This window comes from Natator depressus, chromosome 1, assembly GCF_965152275.1.
Source record: "Natator depressus isolate rNatDep1 chromosome 1, rNatDep2.hap1, whole genome shotgun sequence".
NCBI lineage: Eukaryota > Metazoa > Chordata > Testudines > Cheloniidae > Natator > Natator depressus.
Window position 1 is genome coordinate 132,813 of NC_134234.1, and position 19,358 is coordinate 152,170.

At 57.9% G+C, this 19,358-nt stretch overlaps 1 protein-coding gene across 1 annotated transcript in view; it reads left to right on the forward strand.

The window, feature by feature from the left end:
* Positions 1–392: 392 nt before the first annotated feature.
* The window catches only part of DCHS1 (dachsous cadherin-related 1), a 118,696-nt gene continuing 99,730 nt past the window's right edge, over positions 393–19,358 (forward strand). Inside the window, exons 1-2 of the mRNA XM_074953790.1 lie at positions 393–586; positions 6,905–8,733. Of these exons, the coding sequence (XP_074809891.1) occupies positions 6,982–8,733 (1,752 nt within the window). The 5' untranslated portion in view covers positions 393–586; positions 6,905–6,981. The remainder of the gene's footprint in view (positions 587–6,904; positions 8,734–19,358) is intronic.

Sequence of the window (19,358 nt, forward strand, 5' to 3'; positions counted from 1 at the left end):
TCACCCCTCCTCTCACTATCCAGTCTCTGCTCCCGCTCCCTGTCCAGCCCCCTCCCTTCACTATCCCGTCTCTGCTCCCCCTCCCTGCCCCCTTCCCTCACTATCCCGTCTCTGCTCCCCCCTCCCCGCCCAGCCCCCTCCTCTCGCTGTCCTTTCTTGTCTCTTCCTCCCATCGCTCCCCTCACACTGTCCCTTCTCTGCTCCCCGGCCCCTCCCTCCCCCCTCCGGCAGGCAGCCCCCAGCCCAGCTGTGCGCGGCTCCCTCTTTCCCCTGGCCCTGCTCCCGGTGGCGCGATGAATCGTGCAGCCTGGGGAGGGGGGATGGAGAGGAAGGAGGGAGCGGGGCGGTGAGGGGCGGGGAGGGGGCCGCCGGATCGGGTTGCAGCAGGAGCCTGCGCTCCCAGCCCAGTGCGGACCCTGCGTCCCCGGCTCCCGAGCAGCCGGCGGAGCTCGAGGACGGAGCCAGCGAAGATCCCTGCAGCGGGCACCGGCGCTCGGCAGCCGCGATGGGGAGTCGGTGCCCGGCTCCGCAGGGGCGCTGTGCGGGGCCGGCTGCGGGGCCGTGACTGCGCCGCGGAGCCCGACGGGTGTAAGTGCTGAGCGCTGGGGCCGGACCCCCTTTCCCCCGACCCTGCGCCTCCCCCCTCGGCTTCCCGCCCCCCCCGGCTCCCCCGACCCTGCGGCTCCCCGTCCCCGCACCCCCCGCTCCGACTCACAGTCCCGCGCCCCCCTCCGCCCCTGCGCCTCCCCCCTCGGCTCCCCGTCCCCGCCCCCCCCCCGGTTCCCCCGACCCTGCGGCTCCCAGTCCCCGCACCCCCCGCTCCGACTCACCGTCCCGCGCCCCCTCCCCCCCTGCGCCTCCCCCCTCGGCTCCCTGTCCCCGCCCCCCCCCCGGTTCCCCCGACCCTGCGCCATCCCCAGGCTCCCCGCCCCCGGCTCCCCGCCCCGCACCCACCCCTCCGGCTCCCAGTCCCGCGCCCCCCTTCTTCCTCCCCCCGGCTTGGCGCCGCGCACGGGGCGGCGCCCAGACACAGCGGGGATGGCCGCTTTGTGCTCTCCTGGCACGGGGACTGGAGCAGGCTCCCGCGGGCCCCAGCCGCGTCCCCGCAGTCCCTTCCCCATTCTCGGCCTCTGCTCCGCATCCCTCTCATGGCCCAGGTACCCGCTCCGGAGCCCAGAGGCCGTTGGGCGCCGCTCCTTTCCGGGGTGGGGGGTAAGAACGGGGTTCCCGGCCCGCTCCGTTTACACGGTCACGGCCCCTCCGGTAAATTCTTGCTGGGGAAACCGAGCGCTTTGTTCTGCTCGGCAGTGCGAGACAATGGGGGTGCGGAGCCTGGAAGGGGGGTACTTGGATGGGGGGGAGGTTGCACATGCTGTGTCTGGAGGGGCAGCGGGTCCAGAGGGTCCCAGGGTCTGGCTTTGGCCACGCTCCGGGAACGTGTCAGGCCACTCGGGTGCTTTGGCTGCGCAGGCTGCGTGGGCAGAGAGGGTGTGGGAGAGACTGTGAGTGTGTGTTTGTGCACTAAACAGCTGTGAGGGTATAAAAGCTGTACGTGTGTGCTAGACACTGTGTGTGCCAGCTGTGAGTGCATTGTGTGTGTGCGTGCACACGCCCACTGAGTGTATTGTGTGTGTTACAGACATTGTGTGTGTGTGCCTGTGTGTGCGTGCCCACTGAGTGTATTGTATGTGTGAGAGACATTGTGTGTGTATGTCTGTGTGTATGCGCACCCACTGAGTGTATTTTGTGTGTGTGAGAGAGACGTGTGTGTGTGAGACAGAGAGAAAGACACACAGTGTGTGTGTGTGTGTGTGTGAGCCAGGTGGGAGTGTATTGTGCGTGTGAGAGTGACATTGTATGTGTGTGTTTGAGAGAGAGAGGGCTGTGTGTGTGCGCGCCAGCTGGGAGTGTGTTGTGTGCATGACAAGGCTGTGGTACACTATCTGAGAGGGTCTGGAGTACGGGTAGATGTTGATCTGGCTGCTCCAGAGCCAGCCTTTGCTCAAGGCATTTGCAGACCCAGACTGCTGGTAAGGGAATGGGGGAGGAGGGCACCAATGTACATAGTAATGGTAGGGAGATGGGGTCATGCTGCAGGCCAGGAGGAGCCGGGGAGGGGCTGGAAGGGGGAGCGGTGGAGAAGGGTCGGGCTGCAGGCCATGGGGGAGCCACGTAGGGACTGGAAGGAGGAGTGTAAGAGAGGGTGTCAGGGTACAGGCCATGGGGGAGCTGGGTAGGGGTTGGAAAGGGGAGCAGTGGATATGGGGTCATTCTGCAGAGCAGGAGGAGATGGACAGGGGTTGGAAGGGGAAGTGGAGAATACGGGGCGGGGGGGCCAGCTGTGCACCAGCTGGGTAGGGGTTGGGAGGCAGAACCACTGCCAGTCATTGAAGGGCTTTGTCTGGCTTTGAAGGCTAGTGGTTTGAAGTTGTGGGTACAGGGCAGTCTGCGTGAAGACTAGGGCTCAATAATATTTTTACACATATAGGGACCTCATAGACTTTAAGGCCAGGACTGACCATCATGATCATCTAGTCAGTGGGCAAGACCCACCAGGAGATACCTGGAGAAGAATTCTCTGTAGTCACTCAGAGTCCTCCCCCCCGTCCCCCCATCTAGTGTCCCGTCTCCAGCAGTTGGGGATTTTTGCTACTGGCAGTCACCGATCGGACACATGCCATTGTACGCAGTCCCATCATACCATCCCCTCTACAAATTTATCAGGCTCAGTCTTGAAGCCAGTTAGGTGTTTTTGCTCCCCTTGGGAGGTGGCTCCAGAACTTCACTCCTCTGATGGTTAGAAACCTTTGCCTAATTTTGAGCCTAAACTTGTTGATGGCCAGTTTATATCCATTTGTTCTTGTGTCCACATTGGCACTTAAATAACTCCTCTCCCTCCCTTGTATTTATCCCTCTGATGTGTATATATAGACAGCAATCGTATCTCCCCTCAGCCTTCTATTGGTTAGGCTAAACAGGCCAAGCTCTTTGAGTCTCCTCTCGTACGGTGGGTTTTCCATTCCTCGGATCATCCTAGTAGCCCTTTGCACCTGTTCCAATTTGAATTCATCTTTCTTAAACATGGGAGACCAGAACTGCACACAGTATTCCAGGGGAGGTCTCACCAGTGCCGTGTGTACTGTGAGCGTATTTCTATGGAGCCAGCATGCAGCATTAGCACTATTTGCATTGTCTTTGACTGTGCCTATGCTGCTTGGTCATACCCTCTGTGCCACTCCCTTCACTGTCCTTCCAGTAGGGGTCATTGGCACCTAATTCACCATGCCTAGTAGATGGCACTTTGGGTAAATCTACACTGGAGCTGGACAAATAATTTCCAGCATGGGTGGACACACTCACTCTAGTGCTAATCAAAATTCTAGCATGCTAAAGTGGTGCACTGACGGCACAAGCAGCAGGACGGGCTAGTTATCTGAAGCAGGATCCTGTCTGAAATCCTGTGTACATCTTCATGGGGTTAACCTGTCCTCCTGCAGCTACAGTTTTTAGCATGCTAGCTCAATCAGAGCTAGTGCAGGTATGGCTACCCGGGCTGGAAATTACACTTCAGGTCCAGTGTAGACATACCCCTAGACATGCCAGGAGACAGAAAATTCTGTAGCTGGATGGACAGTTGCATGTGCTCTCTGTTTTCCTGCTGTTTCCTTCCCCTGCTCATCAATAACCCGCCTCTCCTTCCCCTGGGCCTGGATCTCCCAGTACCTCTGATATGCCAGCCCTGTGCCGGGTATTGGAGGCCCAAGGACATGAGTGAAGCTGGAGGTGCTGTTGCTGGAGGGAACCCAGTGCATTTTAATCCAGAACACAAACCTTGCTAAAGCCCCATCATCTCCCCTGCCTCTTTCCCTCTGCACGCCCCCGCCCCCAGCCCCCAGCTCTGTGGTCTGGAATCCTGGTGTGGCATGGTGGGGGGTGCTGCTGGCTAATGGCTTTCTGCAGGGTGGCTGAGTCTGCCATTGGTTTTATAGGGAGCTCAGTGCCTCGGGAAGGAAGGGGAGTGAGCAAGCGAGCGAGGCAGCCTGGCTCACATTACACAGGCAGGGCTTGGACCAGCCGCGCCAGCCCCTTGCACTGAGCTATCTGCTAATTGGAAGCAGCTGTTGGGATTTGGTGACTCTGCATCCACTGAGGTCACCACAGCCTTCCCCACTGGCCTGAGCCTGTGAGGCTCATCAGGATGCGGGTCTGCCCGCGCCTTGAACAGCCTGCTCCCAACCTCTGCCCAGGACAAGCAGGGAGATCCAACAGCCAGGCCTCCCGGTGTGGGGAGGGGGAACAGGCCTGAACCTCCCAGTCCCCAACCCTACCAGGGCACACATGAGACGGGAGATACGAGTCTGCACACACTCCACACATACCCAGCTGCCCTCGATACCCCTCAGCTTCATTCCTTCCCCAGTCATCCTCCAAATTCACCCAGCGCCTTCCTAGGTTTGCTGCCTTCCTGGCACTAATGGGATTTGCTCTCCTGTGCAAACCCAGCCCTTTCAGCATGGTAGTTCAGAGCACACATGGATAACGAGTTTATCCATGTCTCCTTTGGGAAATATGGAGTTTAGTTTAGGTTAGTTTACCCACTTCTGTTTATATCTCAACAGCATTGAGCCTTGGTCCCTCTGTCACGCTCCAGCTCCCTCTCTCTCCTTTGACTTCCGTGGGACAGACCCTCTGCTCCCCACCTGCCTAGCCTCAGCCAAAGGCCTAAACCCGAGATTCCCCACCTCCCATTGTTCTTAGCCTGACTCAGCATGGGCCCCAGCAAGCCAAGGTTGGGTCACTTGAGACTCATTACAGGCCAAGGGTCTAGCCTGTCTCAACTGCCAAAAATTGTTGCCCCATCCACACACAGAACCCACTGAACCACCCCCAATCTGGGTAAGTATCATTATCACTGCTTTAGCAGGGGGAAGTGAAGTGATTTTTCAAGGCCATTCAGTGACTCAGTGGCATAAGTCCAACTTGAAGCCAGTGCCAGGATATGAGTAAGTCCCACTGACTTCTTGTATCCTGTTGGGAGACGATCGAGCCCCAGGACCCGGGACCCTAGAGCAGTGGATACTAAACCATGGTCCATAGAGAAGCATGGAGTCCCGGGGCACCGGCTGCTCCTCTATGGGTCCAAATGTTGGTCTGTGTTTAAAGAAACTACACGTATAGAAAATGTTTACCTAAGATCGCTTTCCATGTCAGCAATTGTTGCAGCTTACAGGGAAGCTATTTGTATTAGGGCAGATCCACTTCTGGAGCTGGGAATAGAACCCAGGAGTCCTGACTCTCTGTGCCCCCGGAAAGGCTTAATACTGCTATGGGGTGCTTCAGCCGGTCCAGTCACATCCATCTCCCCAGTCACACACTAGTTCATCGCCAGCTGGAAGCCAGCAGCCCCCACCCATCTCCATCCCTGAACGCAGTGAAGTTCCTGCCGCCCCATGTCTGACATGAGCAACTCCTGAGTGTGGTTATGGGACCCACAGCAAATGCTTTCAAGAGAATCCAAGTATGAGCTCATGCTGACGCCATCCCTGCAGACCACTAAGCCCTGCTTCACCGGGGGCTAAGAGCGGCACTGGGGCTTGTGCGCCTTGATGAGCTTCCTGACTGTTAAGTTGCCCTGCCTGCTCCTGGGGCGTGTGAGCCATGCCCCGGGGGCCAGGCAGCCCTCAGGCTCTCGGTGTAGCAGCATCACAGCCACTCCTCCTCTGCCCATCCCTCGCCCACCGCTGCAGTGAGCTGAAGCTACAGTAGGGGGAGTGAAGGGGATGGAGCAAAGGAGCCAGAGAGCCAAGAAGCAGGGAGAAGGAGACAAAGGAGGAGTGCAAGCAGCAGAGGGTGTGTGGGACAGGGAGAAAATGCACGGAAAGCCAGGGCAGCTGTGGGGCTCACAGCCAGCTGCCACATTCCCACTCTGCTGTTACCATCCTGGCACAGTGTCCACTCAGGGGCATCCCAAATCTGTGCCAGGCTAAAATGATGGGCCACTTCTGCTCCAGAGGGACCAGGTTTTAAGCTGGGCAGTCTCTAAATGGTAGATGCCTGCTGGGTGGTAGAGCCCTGCTGATTTATTGGCCACTGGGGCATGAGCCCCCATCCAGCTCAGCTGCACACTGGCACCTTCCAGTTGATATCAGGTTTGGATCCCCCATTTTTCACACCTAACCTCTTTTTCCCCCAGGGGAGTGCCCTGAGAGGGCCTGTCAACATCTCTCGCAGGCTCATACCATGTGCTCCCCAGGTCACTGGCATGTGAGAGCCGAGGAACCAAACCTGGTAATGATGACATTGCTCAGTGCCCTGGCAACCTGCAGTCCTGGGCATCAGCCCCTCTGGAACCCTTCCAGAGCGTAGGGCAGACCCAGCCTGACAGAGCTGACCCATCTATATTCATTTACAGAGGGGGATATTGGGACACAGACAAGGGAAAAGCCTGCTCAAGGTCAGGGTCAGCGCTGGGAATAGAACCCGGGAGTCCTGACCAGCACTCAGCTTCTTTGTGATCCTGCTGCAGAGCCGGGATGGCTCTTGGGAAGAGCACAAGCTGCAATGGGAATGGTCCGTTATAGTGTATAGTACAAGCCTGAACTTCTTGTTAGCTCTGTAGCCTGCCTGGAGCTGGACATGCAGCCCCAGAGGGAGCCCCAGGCCTTCTCCTCAGGCACCAGCAAATGCTTCTGCTCCTCTGTATTGCCCTGGTTTTACTCTTTCTCCTCTGGGTCTAATTTTGTGTAATGACCTCTTTGTCTCATAGGTTTCCTGCTAGAGGGAAAGAAATCAGAGGAAGGAGGCTGGGGGTACCTGGCAGGGCTCCCCTCCCCCTTATGCTTTTCCTGTCCTTTGCTTGCTGCTCCCCTCCTGACCAGCCTCCTCTGATCTGCATTCCTTGCAGGATTAAGGAGCGCACACTGAAAAGGAGACCGAGCCAACCTTCACCTCCGTCCCCAGGGCCTCAGGGAGTTGTTAGTGATGGGGTGCCTGAAAAGATCAGCCCAGTTGCTGCTGCAGCTGCTGCTACTTGGGGGCCTAAGGCCAGGGCAGGGCTCTACTGTGCTGGGCACCCTGGATTTACAGATAGATGAGGAGCAGCCAGCTGGCACCATCATCGGGGACATCAGTGCTGGACTGCCCCCCAGCACCACTGCCTACATGTACTTCATCTCTGCACAGGAGGGCAGCGGTGTCACCACGGACCTGGAGATAGATGAGAACACAGGCATCATCAAAACAGCCCGTGTGCTGGACCGAGAGAGCCGGGACCGTTACAGTTTCATTGCTGTCACCCCTGAGGGCATCACAGTGGAGGTGAATGTCCAGGTGAATGACATCAATGACCATGCACCAGTATTCCCCAAGCACCACCGCACCTTTCAAATCCCAGAGCACACCCACATTGGCAGCAGGTTCCCCCTGGACCCAGCCTTCGATGCTGACAGTGGCCTGCTGAACACCCAGGGTTATGTGCTCAAAGGGGAGAATGTGGGCCAAGCCTTCCGCCTGGAGACCCGCAGGGGCCCCAGTGGGGTCCTGTACTTGGACCTGGTGGTAAGCAACGTCCTGGACCGGGAGAACTGCTCGTCGTATTCCCTGCTGCTGGAGGCCTATGATGGCGGCTCCCCTCCTCGGAGCACTCAGATGAGTTTGGATGTGGCCATACAGGACATCAACGACAATGCACCTGCCTTCAACCAGAGCCGCTACCACACCCTCATCTCTGAGAACTTGAAGCCAGGCAGCAGCATCCTGCAGGTTTTTGCCTCCGACGCAGATGAGGGTGACAACGGGGCTGTGGTGTATGAGATCAATCGTCGGCAGAGTGACCCTGATCAGTACTTCACCATCGACTCCAGGACGGGTGTCATCACGCTCAACAAGGGGCTGGACTATGAGATGAGGAAGGTGCATGAGCTGGTGGTGCAGGCACGGGACAAGGCCATGCACCCAGAAGTCACCACAGCCTTTGTCACCATCCACGTGCGCGACTACAATGACAACCAGCCCACCATGACCATCATCTTCCTGAGCGAGGACGGCTCACCACAGATCTCCGAGGGTGCCCAGCCCGGCCAGTACGTGGCACGCATCTCTGTCTCGGACCCCGACTATGGTGAGTATTCCAATGTCAATGTCTCCCTGGAGGGGGGAGATGGCAAATTTGCCCTCACCACCAAGGACAATATCATCTACTTGATCTGTGTGGACCAGCTGCTGGATCGGGAGGAGAGAGACTCCTATGACCTGCGGGTGACGGCCACTGACTCAGGGACCCCTCCGCTGCGGGCAGAGTCGGCCTTTGTGCTGCAGGTGATGGATGTCAATGATAACCCACCACTCTTTGACCAGCAGGAATACAAGCAGAGCATCCCCGAGGTGGTGTACCCAGGCAGCTTTGTCCTGCAGGTGACAGCCCGTGACAAGGACCAGGGTCCCAATGGGGAGGTACGGTACAGCATCCTACACAGTCAGGACACCCACTCCAACTGGTTTACCATCGACCCAGCCACAGGCATCATCACCACTGCTGCCTCCCTGGATTATGAGAAGGACCCTCAGCCCCAGCTGACGGTGCTGGCCATGGACAGAGGGACACCTGTCCTCTCCTCCACGGCCGTGGTGCACGTGGCCCTGCAGGACATCAATGATAATGAGCCTGTGTTCAGGAGCAACTTCTACAATATATCCCTGAAGGAGAACACACCCGCTGGGACCTGCTTCCTACAGGTGGGGGGACAGCCGGACAGATGGGGGACACCCTGGGGTGCAGGGTGGGGATGGCTGGGCTGGGGGGTGGCCAGGCAGGGGGAGAGGCTTGGAGTGGAGGGTAGCCAGGCAGGCGGAGGGGCTGAGGGTAGCCAGGCATGGGGAGAGGCGTGGCGTGGAGGGCAGGAGGTGGCCAGGCAGCGGGAGAGGCCTGGGGTTCAGAGCAGTCGGATGGTCAGGCTGAAGAGTGGTCAAGGCCAAGGGTGGGGGATATTGTATGTGGGCAGAAGGAGGGGCGTGGAGGGCAGAGGAGATGGGGGGCAATGGGAGAGGAATCAGGGCCTGGGATGGATGAGTTGGGGGGGTGGGGCACTGACCTGGAAGGGGAAGGGGTCAGGGACTAGTGGGTGTATGGGTCAGAGTGGAGTCCCCCGCCTTGTGTGGGGTAGGCAGCAGGGTCTGGGATGGGTAATATTATCAGTAACAGTATTACAGTGGCATTTAGAGCCTGTGACTGAGATCAGGGGCCCCCTTGTGGTGGGTGCCACACAGACCCCGACTGAGATCTGATTTCTGTGAAAGTGTGTGATTAAGTGGCTTTGAGATACGTGGAGCTTCTTCAGTCTGTCAAAGTTGGTCTGTTCAGAGCTGGGAAAAGAACACAGGAATCTAGACTCTCAGTCCCCTGCCCTCATCACTGAACAGTGGTTCCTCCCTAACAATAACCTAGGAGCCAGCGTCAGTGCTCAGTACCATCCAAATCCCGCACAAACCCCTGGGATGCTGCCAGAGACAGAGCATGCTGGAGATGGGATGCTGCTGCTTTGGGCGCCCGTAGCCAGCTGGGAGAGAAAGGAGAGGCCCGGGGTGAAGGGAGGATGAGATCTACAGGTGCAGTCAGGAGGATGAGAGATGCAGGGGGGCAGCTTCGGGGTCAGGAGCAGAGATGGGCAGAGGGAAGGGGTTTGCTCCATAAGATGGCAAGTCCATGCAGGGGGAAATGCCTGGGGAGCTAGTGTGGGGGGGTGTCTGTCTGACATGAGCAAGGGATGAGGGGGGGGCACGGTGGGGAAATTGAGTTATTGGGGGCAGGAGGTGGCTCTGAGGCAGTGGGGGGAAGGTGAGCGGAGGGGGGTGAGGGGTGGCTCTGAGGCAGTGGGGGGAAGGTGACTGGTGTGGGGGAGGGGTGGCTCTGAGGCAGTGGGGGGAAGGTGAGTGGAGGGGGGTGAGGGGTGGCTCTGAGGCGGTGGGGGGAAGGTGAGTGGAGGGGGGTGAGGGGTGGCTCTGAGGCAGTGGGGGGAAGGTGAGTGGAGGGGGGTTAGGGGTGGCTCTGAGGCAGTGGGGAGAAGGTGACTGGTGTGGGGGAGGGGTGGCTCTGAGGCAGTGGGGGGAAGGTGAGTGGAGGGGGGTGAGGGGTGGCTCTGAGGCGGTGGGGGGAAGGTGAGTGGAGCGGGGTGAGGGGTGGCTCTGAGGCGGTGGGGGGAAGGTGAGCGGTGGTGGGTCAAGGGTGGCTCTGAGGCGGTGGGGGGAAGGTGAGTGGAGGGGGGTGAGGGGTGGCTCTGAGGCGGTGGGGGGAAGGTGAGCGGAGGGGGGTGAGGGGTGGCTCTGAGGCAGTGGGGGGAAGGTGAGCGGTGTGGGGGAGGGGTGGCTCTGAGGCAGTGGGGGAAAGGTGAGTGGTGCGGGGGAGGGGTGGCTCTGAGGCAGTGGGGGGAAGGTGAGCGGTGTGGGGGAGGGGTGGCTCTGAGGCAGTGCGGGGAAGGTGAGTGGAGCGGGGTGAGGGGTGGCTCTGAGGCGGTGGGGGGAAGGTGAGCGGTGGTGGGTCAAGGGTGGCTCTGAGGCAGTGGGGGGAAGGTGAGTGGAGGGGGGTGAGGGGTGGCTCTGAGGCAGTGGGGAGAAGGTGAGCGGAGGGGGGTGAGGGGTGGCTCTGAGGCAGTGGGGTGAAGGTTAGCGGAGGGGGGTGAGGGGTGGCTCTGAGGCGGTGGGGGGAAGGTGAGTGGTGTGGGGGAGGGGTGGCTCTGAGGCAGTGGGGGGAAGGTGAGCGGAGGGGGGTGAGGGGTGGCTCTGAGGCGGTGGGGGGAAGGTGAGCGGTGTGGGGGAGGGGTGGCTCTGAGGCAGTGGGGGGAAGGTGAGTGGAGGGGGGTGAGGGGTGGCTCTGAGGCAGTGGGGAGAAGGTGAGTGGAGGGGGGTGAGGGGTGGCTCTGAGGCAGTGGGGGGAAGGTGAGTGGAGGGGGGTGAGGGGTGGCTCTGAGGCAGTGGGGGGAAGGTGAGCGGTGTGGGGGAGGGGTGGCTCTGAGGCAGTGGGGGGAAGGTGAGTGGAGCGGGGTGAGGGGTGGCTCTGAAGCAGTGCGGGGAAGGTGAGCGGTGTGGGGGAGGGGTGGCTCTGAGGCAGTGGGGGGAAGGTGAGTGGAGGGGGGTGAGGGGTGGCTCTGAGGCAGTGGGGAGAGGGTGAGTGGAGGGGGGTGAGGGGTGGCTCTGAGGCAGTGGGGGGAAGGTGAGTGGAGGGGGGTGAGGGGTGGCTCTGAGGCAGTGGGGGGAAGGTGAGCGGTGTGGGGGAGGGGTGGCTCTGAGGCGGTGGGGGGAAGGTGAGCGGTGTGGGGGAGAGGTGGCTCTGAGGCGGTTGGGGAAAGGTGAGTGGAGCGGGGGGAGGGGTGGCTCTGAGGCAGTGGGGAGAAGGTGAGTGGAGGGGGGTGAGGGGTGGCTCTGAGGCAGTGGGGGGAAGGTGAGTGGAGGGGGGTGAGGGGTGGCTCTGAGGCGGTGGGGGGAAGGTGAGCGGAGGGGGGTGAGGGGTGGCTCTGAAGCAGTGCGGGGAAGGTGAGTGGTGCAGGGGAGGGGTGGCTCTGAGGCAGTGGAGGGAAGGTGAGTGGAGCGGGGTGAGGGGTGGCTCTGAGGCGGTGGGGGGAAGGTGAGCGGTGGTGGGTCAAGGGTGGCTCTGAGGCGGTTGGGGAAAGGTGAGTGGAGCGGGGTGAGGGGTGGCTCTGAGGCGGTGGGGGGAAGGTGAGCGGTGTGGGGGAGGGGTGGCTCTGAGGCAGTGGGGGGAAGGTGAGTGGAGCGGGGTGAGGGGTGGCTCTGAGGCAGTGGGGGGAAGGTGAGTGGAGGGGGGTGAGGGGTGGCTCTGAGGCGGTTGGGGAAAGGTGAGTGGAGCGGGGTGAGGGGTGGCTCTGAGGCGGTGGGGGGAAGGTGAGCGGTGTGGGGGAGGGGTGGCTCTGAGGCAGTGGGGGGAAGGTGAGTGGAGCGGGGTGAGGGGTGGCTCTGAGGTGGTGGGGGGAAGGTGAGCGGTGGTGGGTCAAGGGTGGCTCTGAGGCAGTGGGGAGAGGGTGAGCGGAGGGGGGTGAGGGGTGGCTCTGAGGCGGTGGGGGAAAGGTGAGTGGAGCGGGGTGAGGGGTGGCTCTGAGGTGGTGGGGGGAAGGTGAGTGGAGGGGGGTGAGGGGTGGCTCTGAGGCGGTGGGGGAAAGGTGAGCGGAGGGGGGTGAGGGGTGGCTCTGAGGCGGTGGGGGGAAGGTGAGCGGAGGGGGGTGAGGGGTGGCTCTGAGGCAGTGGGGTGAAGGTTACCGGTGTGGGGGAAGGGTGGCTCTGAAGCAGTGCGGGGAAGGTGAGTGGAGCGGGGTGAGGGGTGGCTCTGAGGCAGTGGGGGGAAGGTGAGTGGAGCGGGGTGAGGGGTGGCTCTGAGGCGGTGGGGGGAAGGTGAGCGGTGGTGGGTCAAGGGTGGCTCTGAGGTGGTGGGGGGAAGGTGAGTGGAGCGGGGTGAGGGGTGGCTCTGAGGCGGTGGGGGGAAGGTGAGTGGTGGTGGGTCAAGGGTGGCTCTGAGGCGGTGGGGGGAAGGTGAGCGGAGGGGGGTGAGGGGTGGCTCTGAGGTGGTGGGGGGAAGGTGAGTGGAGGGGGGTGAGGGGTGGCTCTGAGGTGGTGGGGGGAAGGTGAGCGGTGGTGGGTCAAGGGTGGCTCTGAGGCGGTGGGGGGAAGGTGAGCGGAGGGGGGTGAGGGGTGGCTCTGAGGCAGTGGGGGGAAGGTTACCGGTGTGGGGGAGGGGTGGCTCTGAGGCAGTGCGGGGAAGGTGAGCGGAGGGGGGTGAGGGGTGGCTCTGAGGCAGTGGGGGGAAGGTGAGCGGTGTGGGGGTGAGGGGTGGCTCTGAGGCGGTGGGGGGAAGGTGAGCGGAGGGGGGTGAGGGGTGGCTCTGAGGTGGTGGGGGGAAGGTGAGTGGAGGGGGGTGAGGGGTGGCTCTGAGGTGGTGGGGGGAAGGTGAGCGGTGGTGGGTCAAGGGTGGCTCTGAGGCGGTGGGGGGAAGGTGAGCGGAGGGGGGTGAGGGGTGGCTCTGAGGCAGTGGGGTGAAGGTTACCGGTGTGGGGGAGGGGTGGCTCTGAAGCAGTGCGGGGAAGGTGAGTGGTGCGGGGGAGGGGTGGCTCTGAGGCAGTGGGGGGAAGGTGAGTGGAGGGGCGAGCGGTGTGGGAAGGTGAGCATTGGGGCTGAGTCTGCAATGCTGTAGTAGGGTGAGCCATGGGGGCTGGTGTCACACAGCAGTCACCCCTCCCCGGCCTGTACCTCTGAAGGGATGCCTCTCTCAGCACTTTTCTGTTTGGTTCACGAGTTGTGGGGGAAAGGCGGAGCCGGGTTCTGGAAATGCAATTGTGGGAGAAGGGACTGGAGTTCTGTGCCTGTTGGGAGCAGCAAGGGGAAAAGGGGGAAGGGAGCAGGAGAGTCCCTGCCTCAGAGTGAGGGAGGAGGGGGAGCCTGGTTTGCTGGTGCGGGGCCTGGGAAGCAGGAACATTGCCTCTGAAGGCCCCTCTTGTCTCTGGCTGAACTTCCGCAGACTCCGCACCTGCCCTGGAGGGAGGGCAGCTGTGGCTGTTAGGGGCTGGAGCAGGCCCTGGGCAGCAGCCTCCACTCCCTGTGTAATGGGATTGCAGCTGGAGGCTCTTCTTCTGTGAATCATGCAAGTGGAGGGAGCTGTCCAAGCAGGCCAAAGTGGCTGAGGGTTTGGCTGGATTTCGGGCCTTTGGCTCAGTCCTCATGTTTCGTTTGGAAACAGCGGGTCTGGGCCGAGTGCAGGTAACTCCCACGTGGCCACAGCACAAAGCAAACAGCTCACACATCTGCTGCTGCTTCCTCTGAGCCGGGAAACGTGAGAGGATGGGAAAGGAGCCTGGCAGGCAACTAGGCTCGGCACTGGGCCCCAGCAAGGGGGAGCCAGGCCTGAAGAACCGAGCAGAGCCCAGGGGGCACGCATCCATAGCTTTTAGTGCCTCATGATCCAGTCAGACCTCCTGCAGAGTCCAGGCCAAAGAATCCCACTAAATAACTCCTGTGTCCAGCCCAGAACGTCTGGCTGAGCTCGAATGGGTCTTTCAGAAAGGCACCCTGTCTCCATTTACAGATTCTGAATGACGGAGAATCCGCCACATCCCTGGGTAAGTTGTTGCAGTGGTTCATTCCCTGCACTGTTAAAAATCTGCATCTTATTTCCAGTCTGAATTTATCTAGCTACAGCTCCCAGCCGTTGGATCTCATTGTGCCTTTGTGTGTGAGATAAAGAGCCATGTTCTCTCAGAAATCTCCTCGCCATGTAGATACTTCTAGACCGTGATTGAGTCATCTTATTATTATTTATTATTTGTATTGCTGTATTGCCAGGGAGCCCCAGTGAAAACACAGAGCCAAAAGATAGCCCCTGCCCCAAAGAGCTCACAATCTAAGTATAAGACAAAAGGCGACTGGTGGATACAAACTGACGGGAGAAGAAGGAAACAATGAGACAGTTTTGGCAACTTGACTGGTTTCAGCACACCAGCTTGGCCTTCACCTTCTGTTGGATAATCTATATAGACTGAGTTTCCTGAGTCTCTTGCTATATGTCAGGGGGTTCAGGCCTCAAACCATTCCAATAATGGTCTCACCAATGCTGTATACGGAGGTAACACTACCTCCCTACTCCTATTGTGTAGTCCCCTGCTCATACACCCAAGGATCCCATTAGCCTTCTTAGATACAATATCCTGCTGGGAACTCATGTTCAGCTGGTTTTCACCATGATCACTGAGTCATTTTTAATGTCGCTGCTTTCCAAAAATACAGTCTCCCTCCCTTTAACTGTGACCTATGTTCCACCTTGCATTTGGCTATATTAAAACACGTTTTGTTCAAATGAGCTGAATTTGCCAAGTGATATCCAGCAGTGATTTCATATTTTCTACCAAATCATTGATAAAAGATATTGAATAGCATTGGGCTGAGAACAGATCCATACCGTGACTTTTTGTGATCTGTTTGCCAGTTTTTAATCCATTTGTCAGTGAACTGAATTAATATTTGGATCAGAAGATCACATGGTACTGAAGTGCCTTGCAGAAGTCTAAGTCTGTTGTGTCAATACAGTTACCTTTATCAACCAAACTCGTGATTTCATCAAAAAATTATATTAAATATCTGAGCCCTGGAGAGACGAAACCAGACCAAGGGATTATGGCAAATAGTTGAACTGCAGCAACGGCATCTGAGCCCAGCAGAGCCTGGGGGAGTGTATCTGAGACCCACTGAAGAGGAACTGAGTCTGAGAAGCTCAGGGAGTTGTCCAGGCCCTGGAGGGGCACAACGCAGATAGTTTACACAGCCACTCAGCCGCTCTCAACCACTGCAGTTCACTCTTGGCTGAAGACATGTGAGCAGAGGCGAGTGAAGGCATTACCCACCGCCATTGCTGCACAATGGGATGATGGTGCTCCAACAGCCATGCCTGCCTTAGCAGCTCACAGTCAGACCCAGAGCTCCTTACGTACTATAGTACAGAGACTGTTCCATTGAAGAGAGTGATGGGGGGTGGTAAATAATGGTGCATGGACTGTTCCATTGAAGATAGTGATGGGGTGGATTCTATTCCATTCTATTCTATTCTGTGTAGGTTTTCGTACTGCACTCATGACGTAGTATTTGAGTGCCTTCCAGTAGTGCATTAAGCAACATGACCACACATCTGTCATGTGTTGTTTGTTCTCTCATCCTCTCACCAGCTGGAAAAGTGTGTGCAGTGAAGTGTCTTGTTTAGGTATGTTTTTTAAATTTTTTTTTTAAATAAATATAGATGTTACTATGTGTTTGTATTAGAGAAGGTAGGATCAAAGACATGCTCTGCAGTTGGAGGGGAAAGTGGTGAGATTTGTGATGGTTCTTAGTTCCTGGGTGAGTTCGTTCCACAGTCTCATGCTGCGCCTGGAGAAGTTTCTGTCTTTTGCACAGGTAAGCTTCACTCTTATTGTTGAGAGTTCCATTGCTCCAGAGGAGCAAACAGCCAACCACTGTCTTCATCCTAGAACTTTAGATGGTCTTTTAGGTATCCTGGGCCCAGGTCATAGAGCACTTTGAAGATAAGAACTGAGACCTTGAAATTGATTCAGAATGCTAGGAGAAGCCATTGTAGAGAGCAGGGACAGGTGTGATGTTTCTTACCATAGCTTGTGTTGTTGAAGAGCCATTCTGCAGCTTTCTGTACTAGCTGGAGTTTCCTAAGTGCTGAAGGTTTCATGCTGAGGTATATAACATCGTTGTAGTCCAGCTGAGAGGTGATGAAGGCATGAATAACTGAGTCCAGGTCTTTGGCTGTCAGGATGGGATGGAGTCTCCTAGCCAACCAGAGATGGTAGAAAGCATTATTCACTACCATTGCGATGCGAGAGCTCAGCGAGGAATCCAAGAGTTCTCCTAGACTACAGACTGAATTAGCCAATTGTGGATATGAACTTTCAATCAAAGGAGACTGCACCATAGCTGCAAATGCATCAGAATACTTTCCTTTTCCCACCAGTATCACCTTTATCATGCTTGGGTTCAGTTTCAGACAGTTATCTTTCATTCATGAGTTTATTTCATCCAACCTCTGGGTCACGTTGGTGGTAGCATGTGGTGAAGGGTAGGTAAAGCTATGTGTCACCTGCATATTGCTGATGCTTGAGTCCACGGTGTCTGACCACTTAGTGGTTGCATGTAGAGGATGAAAAGGATATCAGAAAAAATATCAGTTGATTCTTGTGGAGCCCTGCAGGTGAGAGGTGTAGTGATGGAGGTGCAGTCTCCCATCACAACTCTTTGGGTGTATCCCTCCAGGGAGGACTCAAACCATTTTAGTGTATTCCCTTGGACGTCTTGATAGTGCTGAATTCTGCAGGGGGGCTGTTAGCTGGTGGGTGCAGGCAGGGCAGATCCGGGCATTTTGAGAAGGCTTCCTGAATGTGTGCGGTAGTTCTTTGCTGCGCTTGGTGCTCAGCTCTGATGCAGACTCTAGGCACCAAAGATTGATGAAGCAGTTTACCACCCTAGATTGCTCCTTGGGGATGAATTTGGCAGTTTCAATGGAGGCTGATAGACAGGTTCTCTTGGCCTGTAATACAGCCTCAGCATAGACTTTGAGGAATTTATGTTTGATCCTTTGTTGGCCAATGGCCTTTGTTTTCTGCCTGTTGCTGCACCTCTGTCTTCATCCAGTGCAGGATGTCAGAAAACCAAGGAGATCTGTGTGAGCAATGGGGAGCAAGGGGCTGTTTGGGGACCAACTTGTCAGCAGTCAAGGCCAGTGTAGAATAGGTTCACCAGCTGCTTGACTCCTTGTGTTGTGAGTGTATGCTGTTGTCCTTTAGCAAGCTTTGGAAATGGTTGAAATCCATGACTCTTTGTGGTTGAATATGGATTATTGGTCTTTTTTGTTGCTGGAAGGTCTCTGGCCACTGCCTTAATGGGTTGATTGTCCAAGACAGCAGCCAGGTTCTAATGTCCTCTGTCTTGATATATGTCCAAGATCAGGTACAGGCTATGACCAGATGTGTAGGGTGGACTAGAGATGACGTGTGAAAGTCCTAGGGAGGCACGTGAGGAGATGAGTTTTTTGGGTTTTGCATCTAATAATAATAATAGTGCACAGGCTATTCCCTGGACAGTGGGAGGGGGGAGGGGGATAATAATGGTGCGCAAACTGTTCTGTTGGAGATAGCAATGGGGGCAGGTGGGAGAAAATTATGGTGCACAAAGTTTTCCATGGGAGAAGGGGTTTGGAAGTGATCCCATTTTCAGAGCTCTGTGCTGCAGATTCCCTCTGAGGGACCTAGTGGGGCAATTCCTGGGAATGGATGGGGAGACGTGGAAGAGGGAGAGAAGAGTGTGGTGATTAGAGGAGAGGCAGGTGGTGGGAGGGGGATGTGCTGGGAAAAAGGAAAGTAGGAGGAGGGATGTATGGGGGCCAGGAGGGTCTATGGGAGGAGGGGAAGGGGCTGTGATGGTACATGGGGGAGGAGAATTGTGAGGGAGGTGAGTGTTGCTGTTACAGCCAGAAGAGCCACGTTTGTTCCAAATTCCTGTGAAAGTTATTTCCTCCCCTTGCCAGCAACCTCCTCCTGGGCTTGGCACGGCAGCCAGCGCCATGATTAATTCAAGTAGCATTTCCCCTGGAGCTGCAGCAGCTTTTCCACTGCAGCGGAGAGGCCCCAGCCCCCTCACACGCTCCTCTCCCCTCCCCCTACTATGCTCCCTCCCCCCCACCCCAATCCCCAGCCCCCTCACATGCTCCCCGCCCCATCCCTAGTCCCCTCACACGCTCCTCTTCCCTCCCCACGCCACCTCCACCCCATCCCCAGCTCTCTCACACCTCCCTTCCTGTCCTGTTCATACATTCCCCTCCTCCTCACACACTCCCCACCCCTCATATATTCCCTTCCCTCCCCCATCCCAACCCCTTTGACAAGCTCCCCATCCCCTCAGACACTCCCCTCCCCATGTCCCTCACACTCTTCTCCCCTCATAAATTACCCTCCTCCACCCCCTTACATGTTCTCCTCCTGTCTCCCTCATACAGCCCCCCACATACATTCCCCCATCCCAACCCCCATTGCCCTCCCACACTTCCCCATATGGTCCCTTCCCACATCCAACCCCCAGCCCTATCACACACTTCCCCCTCCAAATTCTCCCACCCCAGCCCCCTGACACACTCCCCTCCCCCTCAGACACTCCCCTCCCCAACCCCCACTGCCCTCCTGCCCTACCTCCTCCTCACACATTTCCTTCCCCCAACATAGCCCAGCCCTCTGCCCCCATGTATTCCCACTGCTCCTCTCCCGTGCTCCCCCCAACACTCCCCTCACAGATCCTAACCTCCAGCTCCCTCACACACTCCCTGCACTCTCTCACCCAAATCCTCAGCCCCCTCACATGCTCCCATACTTTCCTCCTCTACCTCCGCTATGCCCCCTTCTACGTTCCATGCCTCCTCATATATTCCCCTTTCCCACCCCAACCCCTGCTGCCCTCCCCATCCCCTTGTGCATTCCCCTCACCCCATGGAGTGTGTGGCTGCCCTTGCTGGACCCTCCCCCTTCATTTCACCAGAGCGCTCTCACCAAGACCTCTCATGGCCTTTTCCTCTCTAAGTCTCTTCTCCCTCCTCTCAGGCTTCCTGCACCACCCCTTCTTGGCTCCCCTGTTATCTCTCTGTCCCCCTTGTTGGTGGATCCTCCCTCTGTTCTCTGCCGGGGGTCCCACGGGACTCAACACTCATCCCCCCACAATGACTCCCATCTCTGTTCTGATGTGTCAGATTCTGCTTTGTGGCCTGCTGCTAATGTCTCCTGGTCATCTCATCCTCACCTCTGCATGGCAAAAGCCCAGCCCCAATCCCC